Raw genomic sequence first — 22,150 nt, forward strand, 5'->3', positions numbered from 1 at the left:
AACAGATAAGCAGCTTATTTGCACATATTCAGCAAACAACAATGGGATACAATTATTAAAAATATTGTTCATGTCCCATGGCCATTGGCATGTTAGTGTTCATACTAGTCTTCCAGTACTACAGTTTTTGTAGGTCATCTGCATTAAGAGTGCTGTAGCATGTAACCACTGTGAAAGCATGACACTGTAGCTTAGAACAAATTGCACATTTCTTGTTGATGCACCTGATAAAATGGCCCAGGTACAAAGTAGGCTTACCTAATAAACCCTTAACACACTGTAAACTTATAGGACTCTTCGAAAATGAGCATGAAAAGCTATGGTTTTGTTTGTTGTTTGTTCTTTTTTGTGTCTTGCATAACTCAAAATAAGACCATTTCACACATTCCATGAGCTAAGAGTATTCAAAGAAAAAAAAGAAAAAACTGGAAATGTGATTAAGTTGTCTGGAAGGACAAGAGGTGTATTTGGACCCATGCACAGGGAACAAGATGGTTTAAGACATAAAAATATTTGTAGCAAAACTGTTGGGCAGCTGCATTTCAATTATTGCCATTGTTTTTTGGAACATAAAGTTTAAAGAAGTTAAAAGTTTAAGACTATCTAACATTTGCCAAACAAAAGCTTCTATGACCAGCATTAGAGATGGGTTGAGGAAAGCAGTTATTGAGAGTTATTGCAGAAAATATCATTATTCACCTTCTGGGGGATCTACGATTTGGGGCTAAACTGTGACCTACAGTACTAATCAAAGGCTTGGACACACACCTTCAATGTGTTTCTTAATTTTGTGTTATATTTTATATATTGAAAACATCAGAACTATACGTTAACACATTTATTAAATGATGTACTAATCTAAATAGGTTAAAAACAGAACATGTTTTATAGTTTAGAGTAATTATACTTTAAAGTAGCACTTTTTGCTTTGATGCCAGTTCCCAGAGGTTCTGTGGTCCAGCTCATGCCAAACCAGTTAAGTTGGGTCATGGAAGCCAATCATGTTTTTGTTTACTACTATTATTATTATTAATAACTAATAATTTCATGTATACCTCTTCATCGTTTTTATATCTTCAAGTTAATCTTCATTGCAGAAAATTATAATAGTAAAGAAAAGCATTGAATGCAAAGATGTGTCCAAACTTTTGACTGGTACTGTATATAGTTTGATCTTCCAATAGAATAATGAATTTAACTATACCTGCCAGGTCCACTCAAACATAAGTATGGACCAAAAACTCTTTATATAAAGGGTTTTGAGACCATTCCTCTATATATGTTCTCTCACTTCATACAGTATTATACAATTTTACATTTTTCTATTTTACCAAAGGAAGGGTAGAGTAAATATGCACTGAAAGCGTACACAGGTGTGGCCAATAATTGTCTTTTTTTGTTTTTGTATGTAATTTCTTGGAGGTACAGTACACCAAGTCTTAAGTCTTTTAAGTGATTACATAGAAGAATGATCTTTATTAAAAATATATATATATATATATATATATATATATATATATATATATATATATATATATATATATATATATATATATATATATAAAACTGAAAAGGGAAGGAAATTATTTTAAAAATCACTCTATTAATTTCAGGTTTCACATGTTTTACAAGTGCACAATTGCTTCACATGATGTTTAACAGTTTTAAAGTGTTACTTTTTAAACCCTGCTGTAGCCGAAAAAAAAAAAAGATTTAAAAAGACATGTTGATGAATATTCTGTTTAACTTCTGTAAAATATTCTGCTATGCTATAAGGACTTATAGTCTTAACATTTTCACAGTACATGTTACATGTTTTATTATTTAGTGTTTCATTTCACATGTATTTTATTTCATTTTTATTTAGTTTTTCTAATATTAATGTACAATGGCAGCAGAGAATTACTGTTCTGTACAGTATTTATTTATGTATGAATATGACTGTTGTGAATATACTGTTACTATTCTGACGGACCTAAATTATTAATATATTACAATTTGTTGTAATACATGTTCGAGGCAAACTGACAGTAGGAGGTAAATTAACAAACGCAGCTGGTAAATGACACTGTTGTCCTGTATTTACTTTCTGTAGAAAATTACTGACAGTGTAAGTTTTCAGTGTGTCACCGGTGTGAACAGTTTGATTTTGATTTGATATATGTTCTACCAGAATGTCCTGCTGAACCTTTTACACTGTACGGATGATGACGGTATGAATTCTGACAATAAGATAAATGATTGACACTATTTCAGGATAGTGTTCATTTAGTGTAAATCTAATTCTGATCTATGCATGAGTTTAGCATGAACAGAATGTGATAATGCTGAACTGTACACATGGTTAGAGAAAGGCACTGGAACAGCAGGCAAATCTTTTATAGCACAAACATTCTTCGAACTAAATTGCCCACTATTGGATTTTTCCATTTATATTCTTTGAATATTAAAAATCTGTATTCTGTAAGTCAATGTACAACACGTGTATGTGAGTGTGTGTTAAAATGACATTGATGCCTCTGCCAAATGATGTCTTAATGATTCCATTTCAATTAGGGCTGCACAATATATTGTTTAAGCTTCAATATTGCAATTTACACATGAGAAATAGTGTGCAATAGTTTTACTCAATGTTAAATTTCATAATTGCCGGTTATTTTTACCCAACACCGTTTATTTTGCTTCAATCCTTGATACACAGTTTGCATTATTAATATCTTGACATGTTATGTTACTATATAAAAAAAGTATCACAATGTCAATTTTTCCAAATATTGTGTAGCCCTAATTTCATTGTAATAAGCTATGACAAAAGAAAAAATAACAGCGCTAATTATTCTGATGCACTGTATACCAGTAATTAAACCGGTACCGAATGGAAAACAGTGTTTATCACGTTCACTTTTTGTTTAATTGCAGACAGTATGAACCCAATATATATTTTATGTTTATTTGCTCAACTGCACAAATTCCATTTATTAAAGAGGACATACCAGCTCACTTTTTGTGTGCTTTTGTATTTCCACTTGGGTCTCGACTGTCCCCATAAACACTCCAAGCTCCAAGCTCCAAGTTTTAGGAGGTCATTCACAAAACAGCCAAAATAGGCGGTCCAAATGTACATACTAAAACATTTAGAAGAAGTGTAATGATCAAAAAAAGTGGTTTGCTGCCTGAGTGGTTTGCCAACCCCATGCAAAAGAGAGCTGTAGATAGTTCTATTTTGTTACTATACATATTAACTATAGTATACTATACATTCCACTATCGTATACTATACATACGACTAAAGTATACAATAGTATATATTCTACTAAAGTATACTATACTGTACATTCTACTATAGCACACTTTATATATGACTACACTATACATACTACTATAGTATACTATACATACAACTATACTATACAAACTATGATCGTATATTATACATACGTCTATACTATACGTACAACTATACTATATTATACATATGACTGTTCTATGCTATACATTACTCTATAGTATACTATACCTACAACTTTAGTATACTATACATATGACTACTATATATTCCTCTTTAGTAAGCTATACTATACATAGGATTATACTATACATTTCTTTATAGTATACTATAAATAGGACTATAAATTATACATATAACTATACTGTACTATACAGTATAGTTAGTACAGTTACACATTTTCAAATGTACTAGTTTGAGTTTGTATTAGTTAATAAAACTGAGTTGAAGCTTTTATTGCTGGTATGATTTTAGCTGCTTTAGCCTAAAACAAACAAGGTAGTAAATGAACCAGCTGGATATTCATTCGTTCAACCGATTCGCTGAAAAGAACCTGTTCGAAAGTAAAATGACTCATTGGTGACTCGGACTCCACAGGCTCCTCGACAAGTGTCCGCGGCGGCGGCGGCAGCAGCATTTAATGGATTAGACGCTCGGAGCGGGACCGCGCGGGGCTCTGCGGGGCATGACTTGCAGTTTTTGTTATCAGAAGCGATGAGCTGTGTTAGCGCGGGTCAGGGCGCCATTATCTGGAGATAGGAAGCGGGGGAGAATGTTTCTGTGCCGGAGAGCGACGGGTTTAGGCTGTAAATACCGCTGGAACTTCGCGGGAGCGGCGGAAGTTGGAATAAACCCGCCGGCAGCGCTGTGTGGAGCAGGGACGCTGCAGGGCAGGCTGGGCAGCGCTGGAGGGCTGGATACATGTTTAAACAGAAGATATACTTTATTCCCTGATGCTAAAGCGCTGGTAGATGGTCTGTGCGGACGGATGGAGAGTGAATTAGGCGGGGGAATGCTGCTCCAGACCCGGAGCTTCTCCATGTTTCCCTCCGTGTCGGTTTCAGCCACAGCTCCTCCACAGTTCAGCTCTTCTCGATTTCCAGGAATAAACATCAGCATAAACACGACATTTAACGCCTGCCTGTGTGCGCCTGAATACAGAATACTGTCCAGAGCTTCGTCTACTAGTCAAAAAGAAGCCAACATGGAGAAAAACGCACCAACAACTGAGGTTAATCAGGTAAAACATCATTTAATTAGCTAACTAACCCAGCTAACATAGGTTAGCTAATGTAAAATGACGTTACACATTGCTTAGCTAACTTAGCGCGTGCGTGTTGTTGTTCTTACACAACACATACGGGTCTTTTTAGAACTGGGGGCATCTCTCACATTAATAAATATTATTTTAAATAAATAAAAATAATAATATTCAGATTGTAATAATAGCTTATAATATTAATTACGCATATTTTTAACTGTTGTAAATGTTTTTATATTTTAGACACAACTAATACACTAGCTATAGATAAATATAAACTAAGTGACTCCCAGTCTAGGGGTGGGCGATATGGCCCTAAGATTATATCACAATATTTCAGGATATGTTCACAATAAAAAAATATTTCACAATATTTCAGGGTATTTTCACAGTAATAATATTTTGGAGGAGGAAAAAAACATTTCAAGAATACATCACTGCAACAGTCAAAGTCAATAATCCAGCATGTCATGCTGTTACTAGGGGTGTAACAATACAATAATAAAAAATGGAAATTATTTTTTTTCTGAAGCGTAATCAATGTAAAATAACCCATGATGGACTGACTCTGCAAAAAGTTGGTTCCTCTATTGTGCACTATGCTTCTCTGCATCCTTTCACCCCGCTCTGTTATTTTACACTGACAGAGCACGTTGTTGTCGTTGTTGTTCCCAGTCTCTTGCACTGTGTTATAATATCACTGACAGTTGACTGTGGGATATTTAGTAGTAAGGAAATTCTATCATACCTATCATGGTACCACAGTGCTGGAGTTCACTGAGAGCCTGAGACCCATTATTTCACTAATGTTTGTAGAAGCTGTCTACATGACTGTGCTTGCTTTTATACACCTGCGGGCATGAGAGTGATCGGAAATGCTTTAATGGGAGCTGTAGCAATTAATATTATTTTTGGGTCTCTTTAGCTGCATATCTAACTAATAATTTATTTTTTTATCCAATGCATATAACCTAATCACTCTACAGCTAAAAAATGTGTGCCTCATGCTCCTGAAGATAAAAACAACGTCTTCTCCGTTATCTACAAATACAGACTCCACCCTTCCTTTGAAAAAGGGAATATTGTGTAGTGGACGGCAGTGTCCCAGATAACCCATGTTTTCCTGCATATGGACGTCAGTGATATAATAGGACCAATAGGGGGTTAAACCTCAGCCCTGTCTGGGTTGTACAGGTTCTACACACAGGTCCTAGATGGGATGGACCCATGTGAGATTAATAAGACTTTAATGAAGACGGCCATTTCAAAGGTCTTGCTGATTTCCAGGAACAACACATGGATAAACCCACTCAGATCCCATATGCACTCATGCGCATGTTGTCTGGGTAATTCTCTAATTATAAACACTCCTCTGTGCTTAATATTCCCTCCTCAGATTTTACACAGGGCCTTCAGTTGCGAGAACTGTGCAGTGTCCTGTTTGTGTAACATGAGGCGCTGCTCCTGCCCTTTGACCCACTTTGTGTGGGTGAATGCTTTTTATCTAAAAATGGTTGGTTGACATTGTAGTATGCTGTAATGTCACGTAGCAACAAAACTGTAAAGGAAACTTTAGATGGTTAAGAGCAAGTTGGAAAAAAATGCATAGCTGTCACTTTGCATTAGAAATGCAATTAAGAAAATATTCTGACTAGTATAAATGGTATTAGAAATTGTTATTTTTTTATATTTTAAAACTTTTCTCACGTACTGCCTGTTGTTTTTTAGATCAAGACTACAGATATCCCACAAGGAGAAAAAGAAGAACCAGTGCCTGATAAGAAGCTAAATAAAACAGCACAGTTGAAGAAAGTGTTTAAGGAATATGGAGCTGTTGGTGTGTCGTTCCACATTGGAATATCCCTAATTTCCCTTGGAATTTTCTATCTTGCTGTGTCTAGGTGAGAGAAATTTTTTATATGTTTTATACTTTAATTACTAAACTGAGAGCAGAATCATTTATGTTTATCATTTATGAGAAGGGCCAAAATATCGTATTTAATACCAGTGGTACCAGCTTTAATAGTTTTAAAAGTTCAAAATTAAAAAAGAAATCTGAAAATTTTCACATTTATTACTGTTTAAAATGCCTCAAATTACAATCAGGTGCAGCTGCACAATTTTATAACATTTTGGAGGATTAAGTGTGTTTTAGTTCTTAAAGCTGTTTCACTGTCTGCTAAGTAATTTACAAGTGTAGAACTTTAAAAAACAGCTGTGATTATTATATTATGGTTTATGGTGTATGGTGAATCTGTGTTTCCTATATAATACAATTAAGCATTTTGAGGGCAGCATGAAATGTAGCACTGCACAATGTAGGCACATCACAATCAGCAAAAATGCTTAGCACCTGTGTGTCGTCAGCAACAGTAGGCCTGCACACAACAGCTCTGTTCTCTCTATGATGGTCATTTTGTGCTCATTGCTTTGTCTGTTCCATTGCACAGCTCATCTCTGTGCTGACACAGATTGATATGCAGCTTTCTCTGAGATGCCCACAACCATTGTCCATTTAGTTACCAGATCATCCACACACAGATTTAGAGGGGGTCTCGCTCAATGCAGCTTTTATTCTACTGACTGTCTCAACAAAATGTGCAGCCAAGTCCCAACTGTTTCTGTGGGCTCAGCTTGTTATATATTGCACTATTATAAAATTACTAGGATTTTTTTCAAGATTTCACCAGAAGTAAATGATCCAGAGTGTCTCACTATTGTTATTGCATTTAGTATATCCAATATTGGAGTAAAATAAATTATATTAGGAATATATAATTTAATATTCCATAAAAATGCTGTTAATTAAATTTGCTCTACATGAACATAGCAATAGCGTTTGTCTACAACGATATATTGTGCTGCATTAATTTGCACAAATTGACTCTTCAGCTGAGTGCCATTCACTTTTGTGTTGTGAATGACTGCTCAGGCACAGTCAGTGAATGAGCTCATCTGCCTTTGTTTACTCTGGGATTTGCACAGTTGGCTCTGCACATGAACAGCAGCGGATTTCTCATTAGGTTCCCCAGGAGTGCATCCAACCATGGGACTCAACTTTTTTTAATTTGGAGCGTGTACATTAATTGGATTGTAAGCTGTCCAGCTCTTCCCAGTATGGATGTAGTTTTGGACAAGTTTATTGGCCGTGATCAGAGCCGTTCCTTTTCTTCTGTTTTGCAAATGCCCTTAAGCAATGTGGAAATTCGTCAGTGACAGTTAAGACATATTGTTTACTTAGATAAAGAGGCAGTGTGATGTGCCTGTAAGGGACTGTTTGAGTCTGAAACAGACTGTTTTATCAGGTTTGAACACAGGAAAAGACCAGAACAGATGTTCATTCATGATAACAAAAACAATGTGCATTCATGGTGGGTGGGACATGACATTTAACCTTTTCTCTTCTGTGATCTGGGTAGTGGTGTCTGTCAGGATGTATATGCCTGAGGCAGAACATCCTCTGAAGGCTGCTGGTATTTTAACCTATAGACTGCAGGAAGATAAACCAAAGCTCTATCTGAAACACTGTACTAGCTTATGTGATTTTCCTGTCAGAGTTTATAAAAAAAAAAAGCTTATAAAACTATACTGTATATATACTGTACTGGTGCTTCTACATTTAGCCTAATTACCATAAAATATTCCATCTAATTAAGCATAACTAAATACCATCTTTCTGTAATTAAATGTGCAATGGATCAATGTTTACTTAACACTGCAAATATGCATGATATGCTCAAAGAAAAGTATGTATGCTATGTGTTATATTGTCTACCCCTTATTTCAGGTAGTAATTATCTCATTATAGAGTATATACAGCTCTGGGGAAAAAAATAGGAGAGCACTTAAAAATGATGAGTTTCTTTGATTTTACAAAATTGAAAACCTCTGGAATAAAATTAAGAGGGAGATGGATGATCACAAGCCATCAAACCAAGCGGAACTGCTTGAATTTTTGCACCAGGAGCGGCAAAAAGTTATCCAAAAGCAGAGTGCAAGACTGGTGGAGGAGAACATGATGCCAAGATGCATGAAAACTGATTTTCTTTTCAATTAAAATAAATGTTTCAGGTGCTTAATCTGTTCTTTAAAGTAGAAATCCAGTGTGAAATTGACTTGTTTTGTAGTAGTGAACCATGATAATGAGTACAAACTTTTGTTGAATTGCCCACCTCCGTTTCCTTATCCTACCTATTTGTTCGTGATAGTCTGTCGACCTATCAAGGTTCTGTGTGTATAAAGTGCCTGTGCACTTTCAAAGTTTGCAGAAGCTCGTTTTAAATGTCAGGGCTATTTCTTTGCATGGGCAACACTTTCACTACTACACAAGTTAATTTTAACAGATTAAATAATATTTTGGTATTTCAATGTGTGACATTTGTGCAGTTTTGGTACAATATTGTAATTTTTGTTCTTTTATATAAATAACCCTTACTTAATATTTATTTCTCTCCTCAGTGGGATCAACATGACTGCGCTCCTCTGTAAGCTGGGTTTCAGTGAGTCTGTTGTTCAGTCAAAGTTGGCTGCTGGCACGAGCACGTTCGTTTTGGCGTACGCTGTTCACAAGTTATTTGCTCCACTTCGGATTAGCATCACCCTTGTCTCTGTACCGCTCATAGTACGACACCTTCGGAGAACCGGACTCTTCAAACATCCACCATCTAGTCTGTAGTGAAATCTGAAGACGTGTGTTTTCTGTACTGTCTAACTTGGAAGTCTGTGAGACACTGGTGTACTGTTTCTCAGGTTTTACATACATTTTCATTACTTAGTCATGATTGAAGACATATCCATTAGCTTATTAAAAAAATTCTGATGATTTTTTTTAAGTAGCATACTTCTGCACTGTAAATAATGAGGCGTTCCTCCAAGAACTCAAAACATTCCTCAATAGGGGTGGGACAAAATATCGATATTGCACTATATATATATATATATATATATATATATATATATATATAATCTCCGTTTGCTAAACATTATCGAAACTTGGCATCATATATCACTATTTGTGTTAAAACAAGCAAAGGCTTAAGACTTGCTCCTCAATTTAACTTACTAAAGTTACTGCTTTATTACTCCACATGGTGGTTCTAATCAAATGAATAGAGTAAATCAATTGGTTGTTGAATTCTGTGAAACTGACACCAATAAATCCATGATACCTGTTTTTTTTATTATTATTATTTAATAATATTTTATCTTCTTAAGTAACACAGATGCTGTGAAGTATCGTAGAGAATTGCCTGGCAATATATAGAGCATCCCAAAATCCCAGTATTTTGATTTATTTTTATTAAGGGCAATGTATCCTTATAATATTGTATCGTGAGATGCCCTGCGATCAGTACAAAATCTGGTTCCTTCAAGAATGAATTTAAATTAAAGCCTTAAAGAATCTTCTGGCTAATTATATTTAAATCCAGCTTTGAGGAAATTCTTAAATCTTTATTTACTGAAACAAATAAAGAAGAACTTTAACTCTTGCAAAGATTTGTTCCTTAAGACTGGGTCTAAGACCCTTTCTTTGACGCTTCCATTAAGCATCTTCAGAGGTTTTTCCTCAGTTTTAATTATAAAAACCTCCAAAATCCTCAAGTATCTTGTCCAGATCCTCCAGGAACCTCAACTAAGGTGTTCTTTTCTCTAAATTTGTTATAAGCACCTCTTTATGTGTTTTTAATGCATAAAAGTCTTTGGACTATAGGCCAACTGAGGTCAATGTGTTTTGTACATTGTGTTCATTTGTTTTGTTTAGTTTTGGTTTCACACTGCAGTTTAGAAAGTTAAACACTAAAGAACGTTCAGACGTCTTGCCATCATAACCTACATGGGCTGCTTCTCCCTATAATTGATTCTAATTGGTTTCTAACGTTCTGAAAAAATGTTTTCTAGGGCTTTTTTAGGTTTGTGCCAAATTTTGCATCCCGGTTTGTATTTGACTCCCCTTAAGTTTAAGTCTACGTTCATCATGCAGCAGAATGAGTAGATTCCTTTTACTTTTATTGTTTATAAAAAAGGGTTAATCTACAGTTACAGTAGATACAGAGTCACTAGCACTACAATGACTGACAAGTTCACACGAAGGGGAGTCAATTTTCAGCACAACACGTATCTAACTAATCCGTAATAATCGCCTGCTTCAACCTAATGAAAATGGACCCAAGAATGGTCCAGACCAGGACCATCTCTTTTGGGCAGACCACATTTCGGTCATTTGATTTATATTGTGGTTTTACACCTGCTATTGTTGTTTGGTTGAAAGCACCCCCAGCGTATTGAGGAATGTTTGAGATTTTGAGCCTCTACATGCTTGAGGCAGCACTACTCATATTTTGCAGTGTAGAAACTATAATAACACAAGCTGTGACTCATATTTTTACTTGAGCTAAACCAAGTGTGATAAAGCTTAATCCTATTTGGGTGTGGGATAATTTCCTTTCTGAACATAATGAATGTGAAAATATAGTGTGAAATGATTATGAAGATTTAAATAGTTTTGTATTGTTTTAAAGATGGCATATTATTATTAAATCATCATCATTTGCTTACATGAATTTAAGTGACTGTATCTGCAATGTGAAAGAATATGGCCCTGAACGTAGCCTTTGTGATTTCTTGCTTTTTCAGACTTTCTTTAACTCATTAAGTGCTAGTTGTGGAGTTGAAAGTGGGTCAAGTGTGCAACAGAAAGAGGAAAATTTCAGATTTTCATTGTCAATAAAATCATGCAGTGACTGTGCCTCTTGATTCGGGTTGTTTTCTCTTGAGTGTGCACATTTGTTCTAATAAATTGTATTGTTTTAACTTCTCTCTCTAATTTTTCTTATCCTTCTCTACTTATAGACACTTTTTAAGCAGTTTATGCATCTGCTACAGTGATCTCTGCTGTAGAGTTCTCTTATAGTATTAGGCATTTCACTTTCCTGCAGGAGTATGAACCCAAATGACTGTACAACCGGCATCAATTTCTTTAGTTTGTTGTAATGTTGTAATTTCATTACAACATTTTCTACAACAATTGCACAAACATTGCTGCACAATAAACGAGAGGGATTGCACAGAATTGCAAAATAAGAGTTGAATGTCTGCAATAATCACTTGCATGTTGTGGTGGTTTGTTCTAGTTAGTTTTACTAAATGAAATTCTGCCATACACCCAGTTTAAACACGGTTTATATTATGAATTTGCCTGGATTATGTCTGGATACATTTATAAGACAGATGTATATTTCTTTGACTAATCTAAATAGATTATTCAAATCTTAAGAAAAGTATAAGATGTGAACAACCTACAACACCAGTGGTGCAGCTGTAGCGCATTAGTGGAAGTATTGGTCTCTTTGAGACCGAGGATTTCAGCACAGCCCCTTAAAATCCTGGATCCCACGATATTCTCTGAAGTTTCTCAGTTTCTTCATAACAGAAAATTACGTCTCCAACATTAAATTCAACGGGATTGTCCAGAGAGAGTCCACATTCCATCCCTGTCTTCACTGACTGTACATCGTCTTTGTGGTGTTTTAGTGCCACCAGAGATCCTAAAAGAAAATGGAACATATTTGTGAGCTTTTGGCTACACATATTTTCTGCACTATAATGCGCACATAAAATGCTTTAATTTTCCCAAAAATCAACAGTGCACCTCATAACCCAGAGTGCCTTATGTATGAATTCTACCAGTCAGGTATTAAGGAGCAGTAAAGCCACTCCACTGAAGTACAGCATTATAAAGGTGAGCATTCAGTGAAGTTTCTCCAGCAATAAGGCTAGGTGCAGCAGCATTAGCTTTTGCCGCTAACCACAACGCTAGTTCTTTCGCTATTTAGAGGCGAGTATATTGGACTATAGTCTGCATGCTATAGTCCAATATACTCGCCTCTATACTCGCCTCATGTTAAAACAAGCTACGTGGGACAAACCACTATCTGCAGTTAGCGGCTAATGCTAATGCTGCTGCACCCAGCCTTAGTGCTGGAGAAACTTAACTTAAAAACCACCCTTAGACAAAATATCTTTCGGAAATCTAAGCTTACTGTGCATTAACATAAGTGCTTTACTCACCCAAATAAACAATTTTCAGGAAAGAAATTTGTGTAGATTAACTTCAAAATAAAATGTTTAAATGCTGTAGGCATCCTTACTAGTGTCTCCTAATGCATTATAATAAAAATATGATAAACAATTTAAAATGATTGCCTTAAACCTAAGACATATATAAACATATATAATCTACAGAGACATTTAATTTATTTAAACGACATTACCAAGCTCACTAAAACATCTTCACTATATAACATCCATCCTTATCTAATCTATTACATTTTGCAGTCATATGTAGAGCTGCAACGATTAATCAATTTGATAGCTATTACAAAATTTCTGATTATAAACATTCTCTCATTAATCTGTAACTACAATGCACTACACAAAGTGTGTGAGACTGAAACATAATAAGAAGGAGGCACAGGCTGCTCACACTCACTCAGTTCACACTCAACTTGTGTATACCTGCAGCCATCAGTGCACAGAGAACGTGTGAACACGCTCAGCAGCTTTTGCAGCACTAGAGCGAGAAGATCAGCCTCAAAAATAGAAACAGGAAGCTCAAAAAACGTATAGAACACAAAGGAGGTGGCGAAACTGAACCTAACGCTACCTCCATTGTTCAGAACAGCCTAGCGATGAGAGTATCCTATGTGCTTATATTATTAGTGCATAATACAACCTGAGTCTATTACTATTAGTCTATTTAAAAAATGTCAAGTTGTGAATTTATAATCTTGACAATCTTAACAATTGTGGTGAAATTTAATATTTTTTTTATATGTTCCTTCTATGTTTATCATCTTCTCATGCGGTACCTAATAAAGTACTTGAAATAAAGCTTTATTAATTCTAGATTAGGACAATAATGGCTGTTTTTATAAAAAAAAAAAAAAAGTGCAGGATACCTTCCCAGACAATATTTCTTCCTCTGATGAGTCGAAATTTCATCTTTTTGTCCAGCTGTCCTTTCTGCACCCTGCAGCCGGCCACTGGGAGCTTCTTCTTTCCTACGGTCACGTCAAATGTGGCCAGAACTGTAGCTTCACCTGAAAAATAAACCGGTTTAATCTCCTCCAACAAGATCTACAAAAAAAAACAGCTCCAAATGACTGTTTCCAAAGTTGTAGAGGTCATAAATGAGCAAAGCACTCATTGAGAATAAAAAGAAGAATGTGGGGGAAAGAACTGATATACTTTCACTCAATTTCTCACTCACTTTATTATATTGATTTCGATGTAAATCCAGAATTATTATGTGCAAGGTAAGAATACCCTTTAAATATGGTGCAAGTCCAAACAGCATTGCTGTTCATTATATTATTATTATAAATACATATTAATACATTATATTATATATATATATATGAAAATAAAAAATAAAAAAAATCACCATATTAAATTAAAAGTATGGTAGTCTAGGTTGAATAAGCATTGCAAACCACAAATAATTATCTTTGATGCCTTTGGTGTAATATAGAATTTTGCACCTGCAACACTGTTCCTTCAAACAGGGTTAATTTAATATTTCCAGCCCAAAATAAATTAAATTAACACAAACACGAACAACTATATTTGTGAAAGAAATGTGCCAGCTTACCGATTATATTCTCTTCAGTGGTTGTGGGAAGTTGGCTGCTAAGGTCCTCTTTCAGGTTGTCTATCAAACGGTAGATGATGCGGTGCATATTTATAGGTATTTTCTTCTTTGCCGCCATGTCCTGTATCGATTTATTAGCAGAAACGTTGAAGCCGTATATTATTCCTGGCATTATTAGAAAGACAAAAAGGGATTGTCAAAATTTGTGAGAAAGATGACCTGGTTACTTAATACATCAGTTATCAGTGCTTATTTACTGTATTTTCTGCACTATAAGGTGCACTAAATTATAAGGCACATTATGCGACACTAGTAAGGAACAGGGGTGTCGCCATGTTTTAATTCTAATTGAGCAGGTCTCGCCACTGGGTGGTGGTGGAGAGGGTTATTAACTAAGTTAAGCTAAGCTAGGTTAAGCTAAGTAAAGTAAACAAAACGGTAAAAGCTGGATGTTAATCTACACAGATTTCTCTCCTGAAAACCATCTTGTTTATTTGGTTGAGTAAAGCACTTCCTTTTTTTTTTTTTTTTTTACAGTAAGCTTGAATTTCCAGTTTTCCACTAAGACTAGGTGCAGCAGCATTAGCATTAGCAGCTAACCGCTAGTAGTAAATGAGAGTTCCTGTAAGGCAGGGCGATATTAGCAAGCGGTTTATCCCACGCAGCTTGTTTTAACATGGTAAACACACAGACTACAGTCTGCTACGATATACTCACCTATGATTGGTAAAAAAAAAAAAGCTAGCATTTAGCACTGTTAGCAGCTAATGCTAACGCTGCTCCAGCACACTAACGCTTTTGAGTAAAATGAAAGAATTTTAAATGTGCGCCTTATAGTGTGTAAAATACGATTATTCATTTAGTTAAGACCATTAAAAATAGACACAAAAAATACAATATTTTATAAAGACACACCTGAGAATGCCTCCGCCAAGTTAACATCGTTTTCTGAGATGTCCCCAACACCAAAATACACTATCTCCATTTGACATTGTTCCTCTGTGTTATAACTGTCAAGGATGTTCAGAATGGCCTCCACTGAGCCTTCAACATCACCTGCAAACAGCCAGGTAGTCAGTAAGAACATGTGCCTTTTATCATACTAGAAATGTAATAATATGAAACAAAATATTCTATACAACATAATTATTCATAAACATTTACCTTTAATAATCAGGGACAGACTGGGGTGTTTAGTTTCTTTGGATTGGATGGGTCTGTTGGCTATGCAAAGTTTGTACTCCTGGTATTGAACAGCTCTTCTCTTCTTCCATTTGAGATGAGCCAGTTTCTCTCGATTTTTTTGGTAGCTCTCTCTGTGCTCTTCCTGTTTGGACTCGATCACCCTCTGATCCTCTTTCAGCTTGTTCTGTTCCTCCACGTATTTGCGCCACTCCACCACCTCACGAGCCCTGCTCTATAAAAAATAAATAAATAAATAAATAAAAAAATCACATTGAGGTTTTAATGAGCACGGTCTCATAATAGGAACAGGGTACTGGTGTCCCATGACTTTTGTCAAATTTTTTGAAAGCTAAGAAATGCTGCACTTATCTGTGGGATATGTGTGTGGAACCTCCTGCACTGGAGGTGGATGTAATATTTTTAATGTTAGTTGATTAAGCCGGTCACAATATCATTACCACCCACTGCACTGTCCACTGTGGGTGGTAATGCCCTCTTTCTCTGGTTGAGGAATGATAATCATTACTTTGGAATCTTCTGAAATGGAATTATCTATTCATCTTGGCACCCACAATCAGGCCTTGCTCGATATCCCATAATTCATGTGGCCTTTCCGAGATAACTATAATTATAATAATATAATTAAAGCTTTACAGTAAATAATATAATGCTTTCAAAAAAGAATATATCATCATTGTCCAAGGAAGTCAATGTAAAAAGATTTTATTTCAGGTCATTTTGAAGAGTTTCTATTGGTCCGTTCATCAAGAAATTTTGGCACAGTGTAAGGGACAGTTTGTCTGTTCAAATAATGTAGTAAACTAAAAATTGAGATGAGTGTTTGTTTTTCATAGGACAGCGACGATATGCAATAAGATATTTTTCCATACACAATACGTTTGTGTCATGATATACTGTGTATAATGTTCAAACTGACCTCTGACTCCACCTCCAGGATCTCCTCACCAACATTAGGCAGCTCCTTCCAACCAACGATCTCCACCGGCATGCCTGGCCCCGCCTCCTTCACCGCTATACTGTTCGCATCAAACAGCAGACGCACTTTAGCCCAGGCTGTTCCTGCGACCAGCACACAGCCCTTCCTCACCGTGCCTCGCTGTACGATCACTGCAGTAACAGGCCTGTGAAACAACTCAATTAATTAACCTTTAATTACAGTGCATCGCAAAAGTGAGTACGTACATCCCCCACATTTCTGCAGATATATCCAAGTATATCTTTTTATGGTAAAACACTGACAAAAATGACGGCTTTGACACAATGAAAAGTAGTCTGTGTGAGTAATAAATAAATGTATATAATTTTTGGGTACCACTTTAAAATAAGACTACCTTTATAAAGGGTTTATAAATGGTTTACAATCAGTTTATTAATGGTTACTAATCAGGTTGTAAACACCTTAAAACCATTAATAATCAGTTATAACACATACGTACAGTAGAAAGGGCAACAATGACCTGTTGTTTGCCAAATAGTGAACTATATTACACAGCCATCTATATTGTTGCCCTTTCTACTTATGAGTTATAACTGATTATTAAAGATTTTAAGGCATTTACAACCTGATTAGTAACCATTAATAAACTAATTGTAATCCATTTATAAACACTTTATAAAGGTAGTCTTATTTTAAAGTGGTACCAATTTTTGTAACAAATTTACAGGCACATCATAGATATATCACAGATATAGGAGTAAACTTTAATTGAATGTTATATCGCTTAATATCGCTTAAAACTGCTAATGTGTATCCAGGCTCTAGCAATTTTGTCATGTGATTAAATTAGTAAAAAAAAAAAGTTAATTAGTATCCAGATTAACTGCATGCGTTAATGCATTAATGTTAACAGTCATAAAACATATATATTAAATATATAACATTGGATCTTTCGTATTAACATGTATTTTTTAAATATTTAAACCCAGGTAACTGGGGTTTTAATGTTATATTCCCAGAAGTTAAGATTGCTTAGACTATTTAAATTTAAAGTTTAATTGTAAACTAAAAATAGACTGCACAAAGGAATGATAAATCTAAATGCTTGATTTAATTAAAAAAAGCACAATTACATACCCTTTGCCCTTGTCTGTTTTACTTTCTATAATGGTGCCCTCGACCAGGCCTGAGGGGTCACCCTTCAGCTCCAGAATCTCAGCCAGCGTTACTGTGGCTTCAGCCAGCTCCAAGAGATTCTCACCCTATGGATAGAAATAAAACTTTAGATTTGTCTATATTACACACACAAACACATATTATATGGACAGGAAATTTTTTTTTTTTCCAAAATCAAGGATATATATATAAAAACATATTCTGCTTTTGTTGGGGTAACTGCCTCTACAGTCCAGGAAAGACTTTTTAATAGATTTAAGATTTGGCATTGTTGTGACAATTGGATTAAATTCAGTAAGGTCAGTATGTGGGTAAAATCACCATGAAACATCTCCAACTCCCCAAATCATCACAAGATTATTGGATAGAGCTCCATCAAACCATCATTCTGGGAAATTCTTCTCTACAGGGACTCTAGACAAGCTGTTCCAAGCTTATCCGTATCAGCAAATGATTCCTCTTAAAGTAACTGATTGCATTGCTTGAAAGGGCCTCAAACATTTGGAAATATCTCATACACACACACATACCTTTAAAGCAGATATGTGGATGGCTTGAACATCCCCTCCGAACTCTTCACACACAACATCATGAGCCAGCAGTTCATGTTTCACCCTCTGGGGGTCCGCCTGAGGCTTATCACATTTATTCACTGCAACTAGGATTGGCACTAGAAAAAATATATTAAAAATATTATGACAATATGATAATCCATATGATAACATTCTATTAAATGTTGATGATTTTTAAAGCCCCTGGGAACCTGAATGCTATTCAGCTGTATATCCCCCATCACTAGTGATGCCACAACACAAGGAGGATAAAGTCAGCCACAACCTCTTTTTGAACTGATGCAGCATTACAGAGTAGCATCACAGCGCTAACGCTCGGAGGAAAGCGCAACGACGCGGTTCTGATACATCAGCTCACAGACGCAGCCTTGTGCATGACTGGGATTCGAACCAGCAATCTCCCGATCATAGTAGCAGCACTTTAGACCGCTGCACTATTAAGTCTTGTTGGCACTGGCTGATATGCTGTATGATTGGTAACACATATTAAACCTGTAATAAAGCCTAAAAATAAAAAAAACAATCCATTACTAAGTGTTCCCAAGGGCTTTAATAAGGTGCAAGATGTTCCGTTTACCTTTGGCTTTCTTGGCATGCTCTATAGATTCAATGGTTTGCTTCATCACTCCATCATCAGCGGCAACAACCAGAATAATGAGGTCAGTAACCAGGGATCCACGGGCTCTCATGGCTGAAAATGCTGCATGACCAGGAGTGTCCAGAAATGTGATCATCTCACCCGAGGGCAACTGGACTAGATAGTAATGAACATAAAATTCAACAGTAAGTACCTAGCATCTATGCGTGGTGGATTTTGATTGCATCTTCAACAAATTTGACAAAAACTCCTCAAAACTACCCATCTACCCAAAACACATTTTTCTAAAAGCCATAATGAATATAATGTTATATTAAATTAATGTTGAATAATCTGGTGTGATAAAGCAGGGAAAGCATTAAAATGAGCAGGACAGCATGTCTCCAGGGCCCGTGTTAAGAAACACAGTGATACTGAAGTTGTTGTAGACTACAGAAGGCCTATAATCTGGTAATACTGATACCTAGAAAAGCTCCAATGTGCTGCGTGATTCCTCCAAACTCTTGTGCCACAATCTGACTCTTCCTCAGGCTGTCCAACAGCGTGGTCTTCCCATGATCCACGTGCCCCATAATAGTCACTACTGGAGGTCTGTTCACTAAACAGACAGGATCTGGAGGAGGTCTGGAAGAGAGATAATAGGTAAAAAAAAAAAAAAAAAAAAAATGCACACCAACATGTACACAAATCACTTGCCACTCACCTAGAATCATTTACAAAAAACTCAAATGGTATTTTTTTTTCTTTTTTTCTAAAACTAACACATTTTTAGTCTACAGCAGAAATATAGTGATTATTTTACATCAGTATTTTAATCTTATTCAGAGAGGTCATTATCTGTTCAATTAACGTAACTGATACAACTATTTTGAATACAATTTTCACAACATTTATTTAATACCTACTGTTGCTAGCAACAGAGTGGTAAATTACTTTTTGAGTACTACCAAAAAGCTGTAAATCAGAGAAATTAAATTATTTGTGTATATTTTACAAAGCAAATGACTGATATTAGGTCTGACAATGAGTAATTTAGTTCTGCTAAACCTTAGTAGGAGGTCCAAGTTTAAAACTGATCTAGGAGTTGCTTAGCATACTTTTATTAGACTTTTATATTTTATATATTTTTGAATCTTGTAAGATTTTTTTTTGTTACAATTTAAAATAAAAAAGAAATCAAAAAGTGCAGTGTCTGTAAACTTTCAAACAATACATTTTTAAAAATGCAGAAAGAACAGAATTACTTACATTTGCAAAACTTGTCTTACTAACTAAAACTGTATTTGTATTATACCATCCAGGAATCCTTAGTAAAAAAACATATATTTATTTCCAAAGGCTGTTTAAGCTGTGTAATTATATATCAACAGAAACTTACTGTCTCTGGACGTCTTTGTTTTCTTTCTCTTTGGTTTCTGCAATTTTGGCCCATCTGTATTTCATCCCACATTTCTTTACTGCCTCTTTTATCCATTTGTCCTCCAGAACAGTGTCCGGCTCCACATCCACCTCATTAAGCAGGGCTTCATACACATCATCTGCAGACGTGTAACGAGACGTAAACATGTATAATGTAAATAAAATATCTATCCTTAACAGAACAGTGTGCTTTAATTTACTTGTAAAAAAAAATTAAAGTATTATCCGCACTGACCCACGTCTTTATTCATGGCCTGAGCAAGTTCAGATACGGTCATCAGCTGTCTGATCTCCACCTCCTGCTTCTCCTGCTTCTCGTGTTTCGCAGTTTTTACAGGTTTCTTGTTTGTCTTCTTGTCTTTGTACTGTCCTTTTCCCTGCTCAGAATAACACAAAGAAGAGTTATCAATATATAACCCCTGCAAAGTTTGATGATTAAGAAATACAAATTAATGCAAATTAATCCCGATATTCACACTTTTTCTTCCTGAAGTCTAGGCTTTTGACAATGGGTATATACATTTGAATAAAAAAATCAATGTTAGAAACCCTTGGATTTGTATTATTGGTGTCAATCCCATAAAAAAATAACTGTATTAATCAACAATATTCTGTGACTAAATCATGGACAAAATCAAGATAACATTTTTTTAAATGCTGGTACTGAATTGCATAAATCCTTTTTTACAGTATTATAATACATTAGTGTAGTTTTGATGTTTGTTAATATTGTAATGTGCTGATTTAATGGAGGAAATAAATGCTAGTGTAGCTCCATATTCCACACTTAACAGCTGTGTGTGTGTGTGTTTGCATAAGCACACTAGAGAGAGAGAAAGAGAGAGAGAGAGAGAGAGAGAGTAAGGTTTTGTAAGGTTCCTAGAGATTCCAACCCCTAATCAGTATCAATGAAGAAGAAGAAGAAGAAGAAGAAGAAGAAGAAGAAGAAGAAGAAATCACGACACGGTGCTTTCTACCTAATATCCTGTTTGAAAACGTGATTTAATTTTGACCATTTCACCTAAACCCTGTCTAAAATAAATGTATTCCATTCTAAATGTACATATGCTTGGCTTGTACAATGGACCTGTTAAAATCCCATATATAGAATAAAAGAAATGAGTGTATTTTATCACCTTATGAGTAGCCAGGTATCGTACATGATGGGTGTAGGGAGGTGCAGGGGTCCATGTAGTGCATCGACAGACAACAGGAAGTTTGGGAACATCAATAATATGAGCTGATGAAGCCCATCTGACCAAGGCCACCATTCTCTTCATTGCTGTTCTGTAATACACTAAATTCAATAAATCACAGACAGAAAGGGAATGAAATAAATCGACCCAACACATGCAGGAAGAGCATTAAACCAAATAATAAAAAAAGCTAAGTTACACACCTGTATGTGTGTAACATGAGCTAAATCATAATTCAATATATTCAATATACAACCAAACATGTGCTACTATGTTTCATGTCCTCTAATATATAATTCTGGATATGTTAAATTAGATAACTACAGCACATGTGTTGTTATAATGTTATAACTATAAGCTATATCCTTTAATAACCCAATAAAGTGCTCTTACCTTTATATCTGCGTTTTAAGGCTAAACTGCAGCAGCATCAGTTCAGCGTTTAGCCTCAGGGGAAGCGCAAAGAGAGTAAATATAAGAGAATAAATCTCTACAGATGTCATTGCACTGAGTGGCACCTTACTGCTGCTCATACGGCGCCGCCATGACAGTTCTTCCCACACTGCACTGCGCTGGCTCAGATTTTCGGGTGTTTGACCGAGTCTGACCGCTGGGGGGCGACAAACACCAAAGTTAGATAGTAGATAAATGTGCTGCATCAATATATATCGTATTAATTAATAATTTAGTTATAATTTTAGGTAAATTAAATACACACAAAACTAAATTTGCTAAAAAAAAAAAAAAAAAAGATGCCATTATCTCGTTGCTCTGACCACTTAAAAATGGTGATTTTTTCACCAGGAGTGGCATAAAATTATTCAAAAGCAGTGTGAAAGACTGGTGGAGG

At 35.5% G+C, this 22,150-nt stretch overlaps 2 protein-coding genes across 3 annotated transcripts; one reads left to right on the forward strand and one right to left on the reverse strand.

The window, feature by feature from the left end:
• Positions 1–3,888: 3,888 nt before the first annotated feature.
• Positions 3,889–11,357, forward strand: fam210b (family with sequence similarity 210 member B). Its single transcript, XM_007244172.4, has 3 exons — positions 3,889–4,526; positions 6,276–6,448; positions 9,006–11,357. The coding sequence occupies exons 1-3, from the start codon at positions 4,059–4,061 to the stop codon at positions 9,220–9,222; spliced, it is 858 nt and encodes a 285-aa protein (XP_007244234.3). The 5' UTR covers positions 3,889–4,058; the 3' UTR covers positions 9,223–11,357.
• Positions 11,358–11,544: 187 nt separating this feature from the next.
• Positions 11,545–21,855, reverse strand: mtif2 (mitochondrial translational initiation factor 2). Of its 2 annotated transcripts, none has more exons than XM_015604539.3 (14): positions 21,694–21,855; positions 21,241–21,391; positions 20,340–20,481; positions 20,064–20,223; positions 19,149–19,309; positions 18,665–18,841; positions 18,046–18,185; positions 17,477–17,601; positions 16,319–16,523; positions 15,361–15,613; positions 15,112–15,252; positions 14,197–14,361; positions 13,505–13,645; positions 11,545–12,091 (listed from the first exon to the last, which is right to left on the reverse strand). In XM_015604539.3, the coding sequence occupies exons 2-14, from the start codon at positions 21,382–21,384 to the stop codon at positions 11,922–11,924; spliced, it is 2,124 nt and encodes a 707-aa protein (XP_015460025.3). In that variant the 5' UTR covers positions 21,385–21,391; positions 21,694–21,855; the 3' UTR covers positions 11,545–11,921. The 2 variants fall into 2 exon arrangements, with proteins under 2 accessions (XP_015460025.3, XP_015460024.3); XM_015604538.3 differs by having other exon boundaries at positions 21,241–21,401.
• Positions 21,856–22,150: the final 295 nt, after the last annotated feature.

This window comes from Astyanax mexicanus, chromosome 5, assembly GCF_023375975.1.
Source record: "Astyanax mexicanus isolate ESR-SI-001 chromosome 5, AstMex3_surface, whole genome shotgun sequence".
Taxonomy (NCBI): Eukaryota; Metazoa; Chordata; class Actinopteri; order Characiformes; family Acestrorhamphidae; genus Astyanax; species Astyanax mexicanus.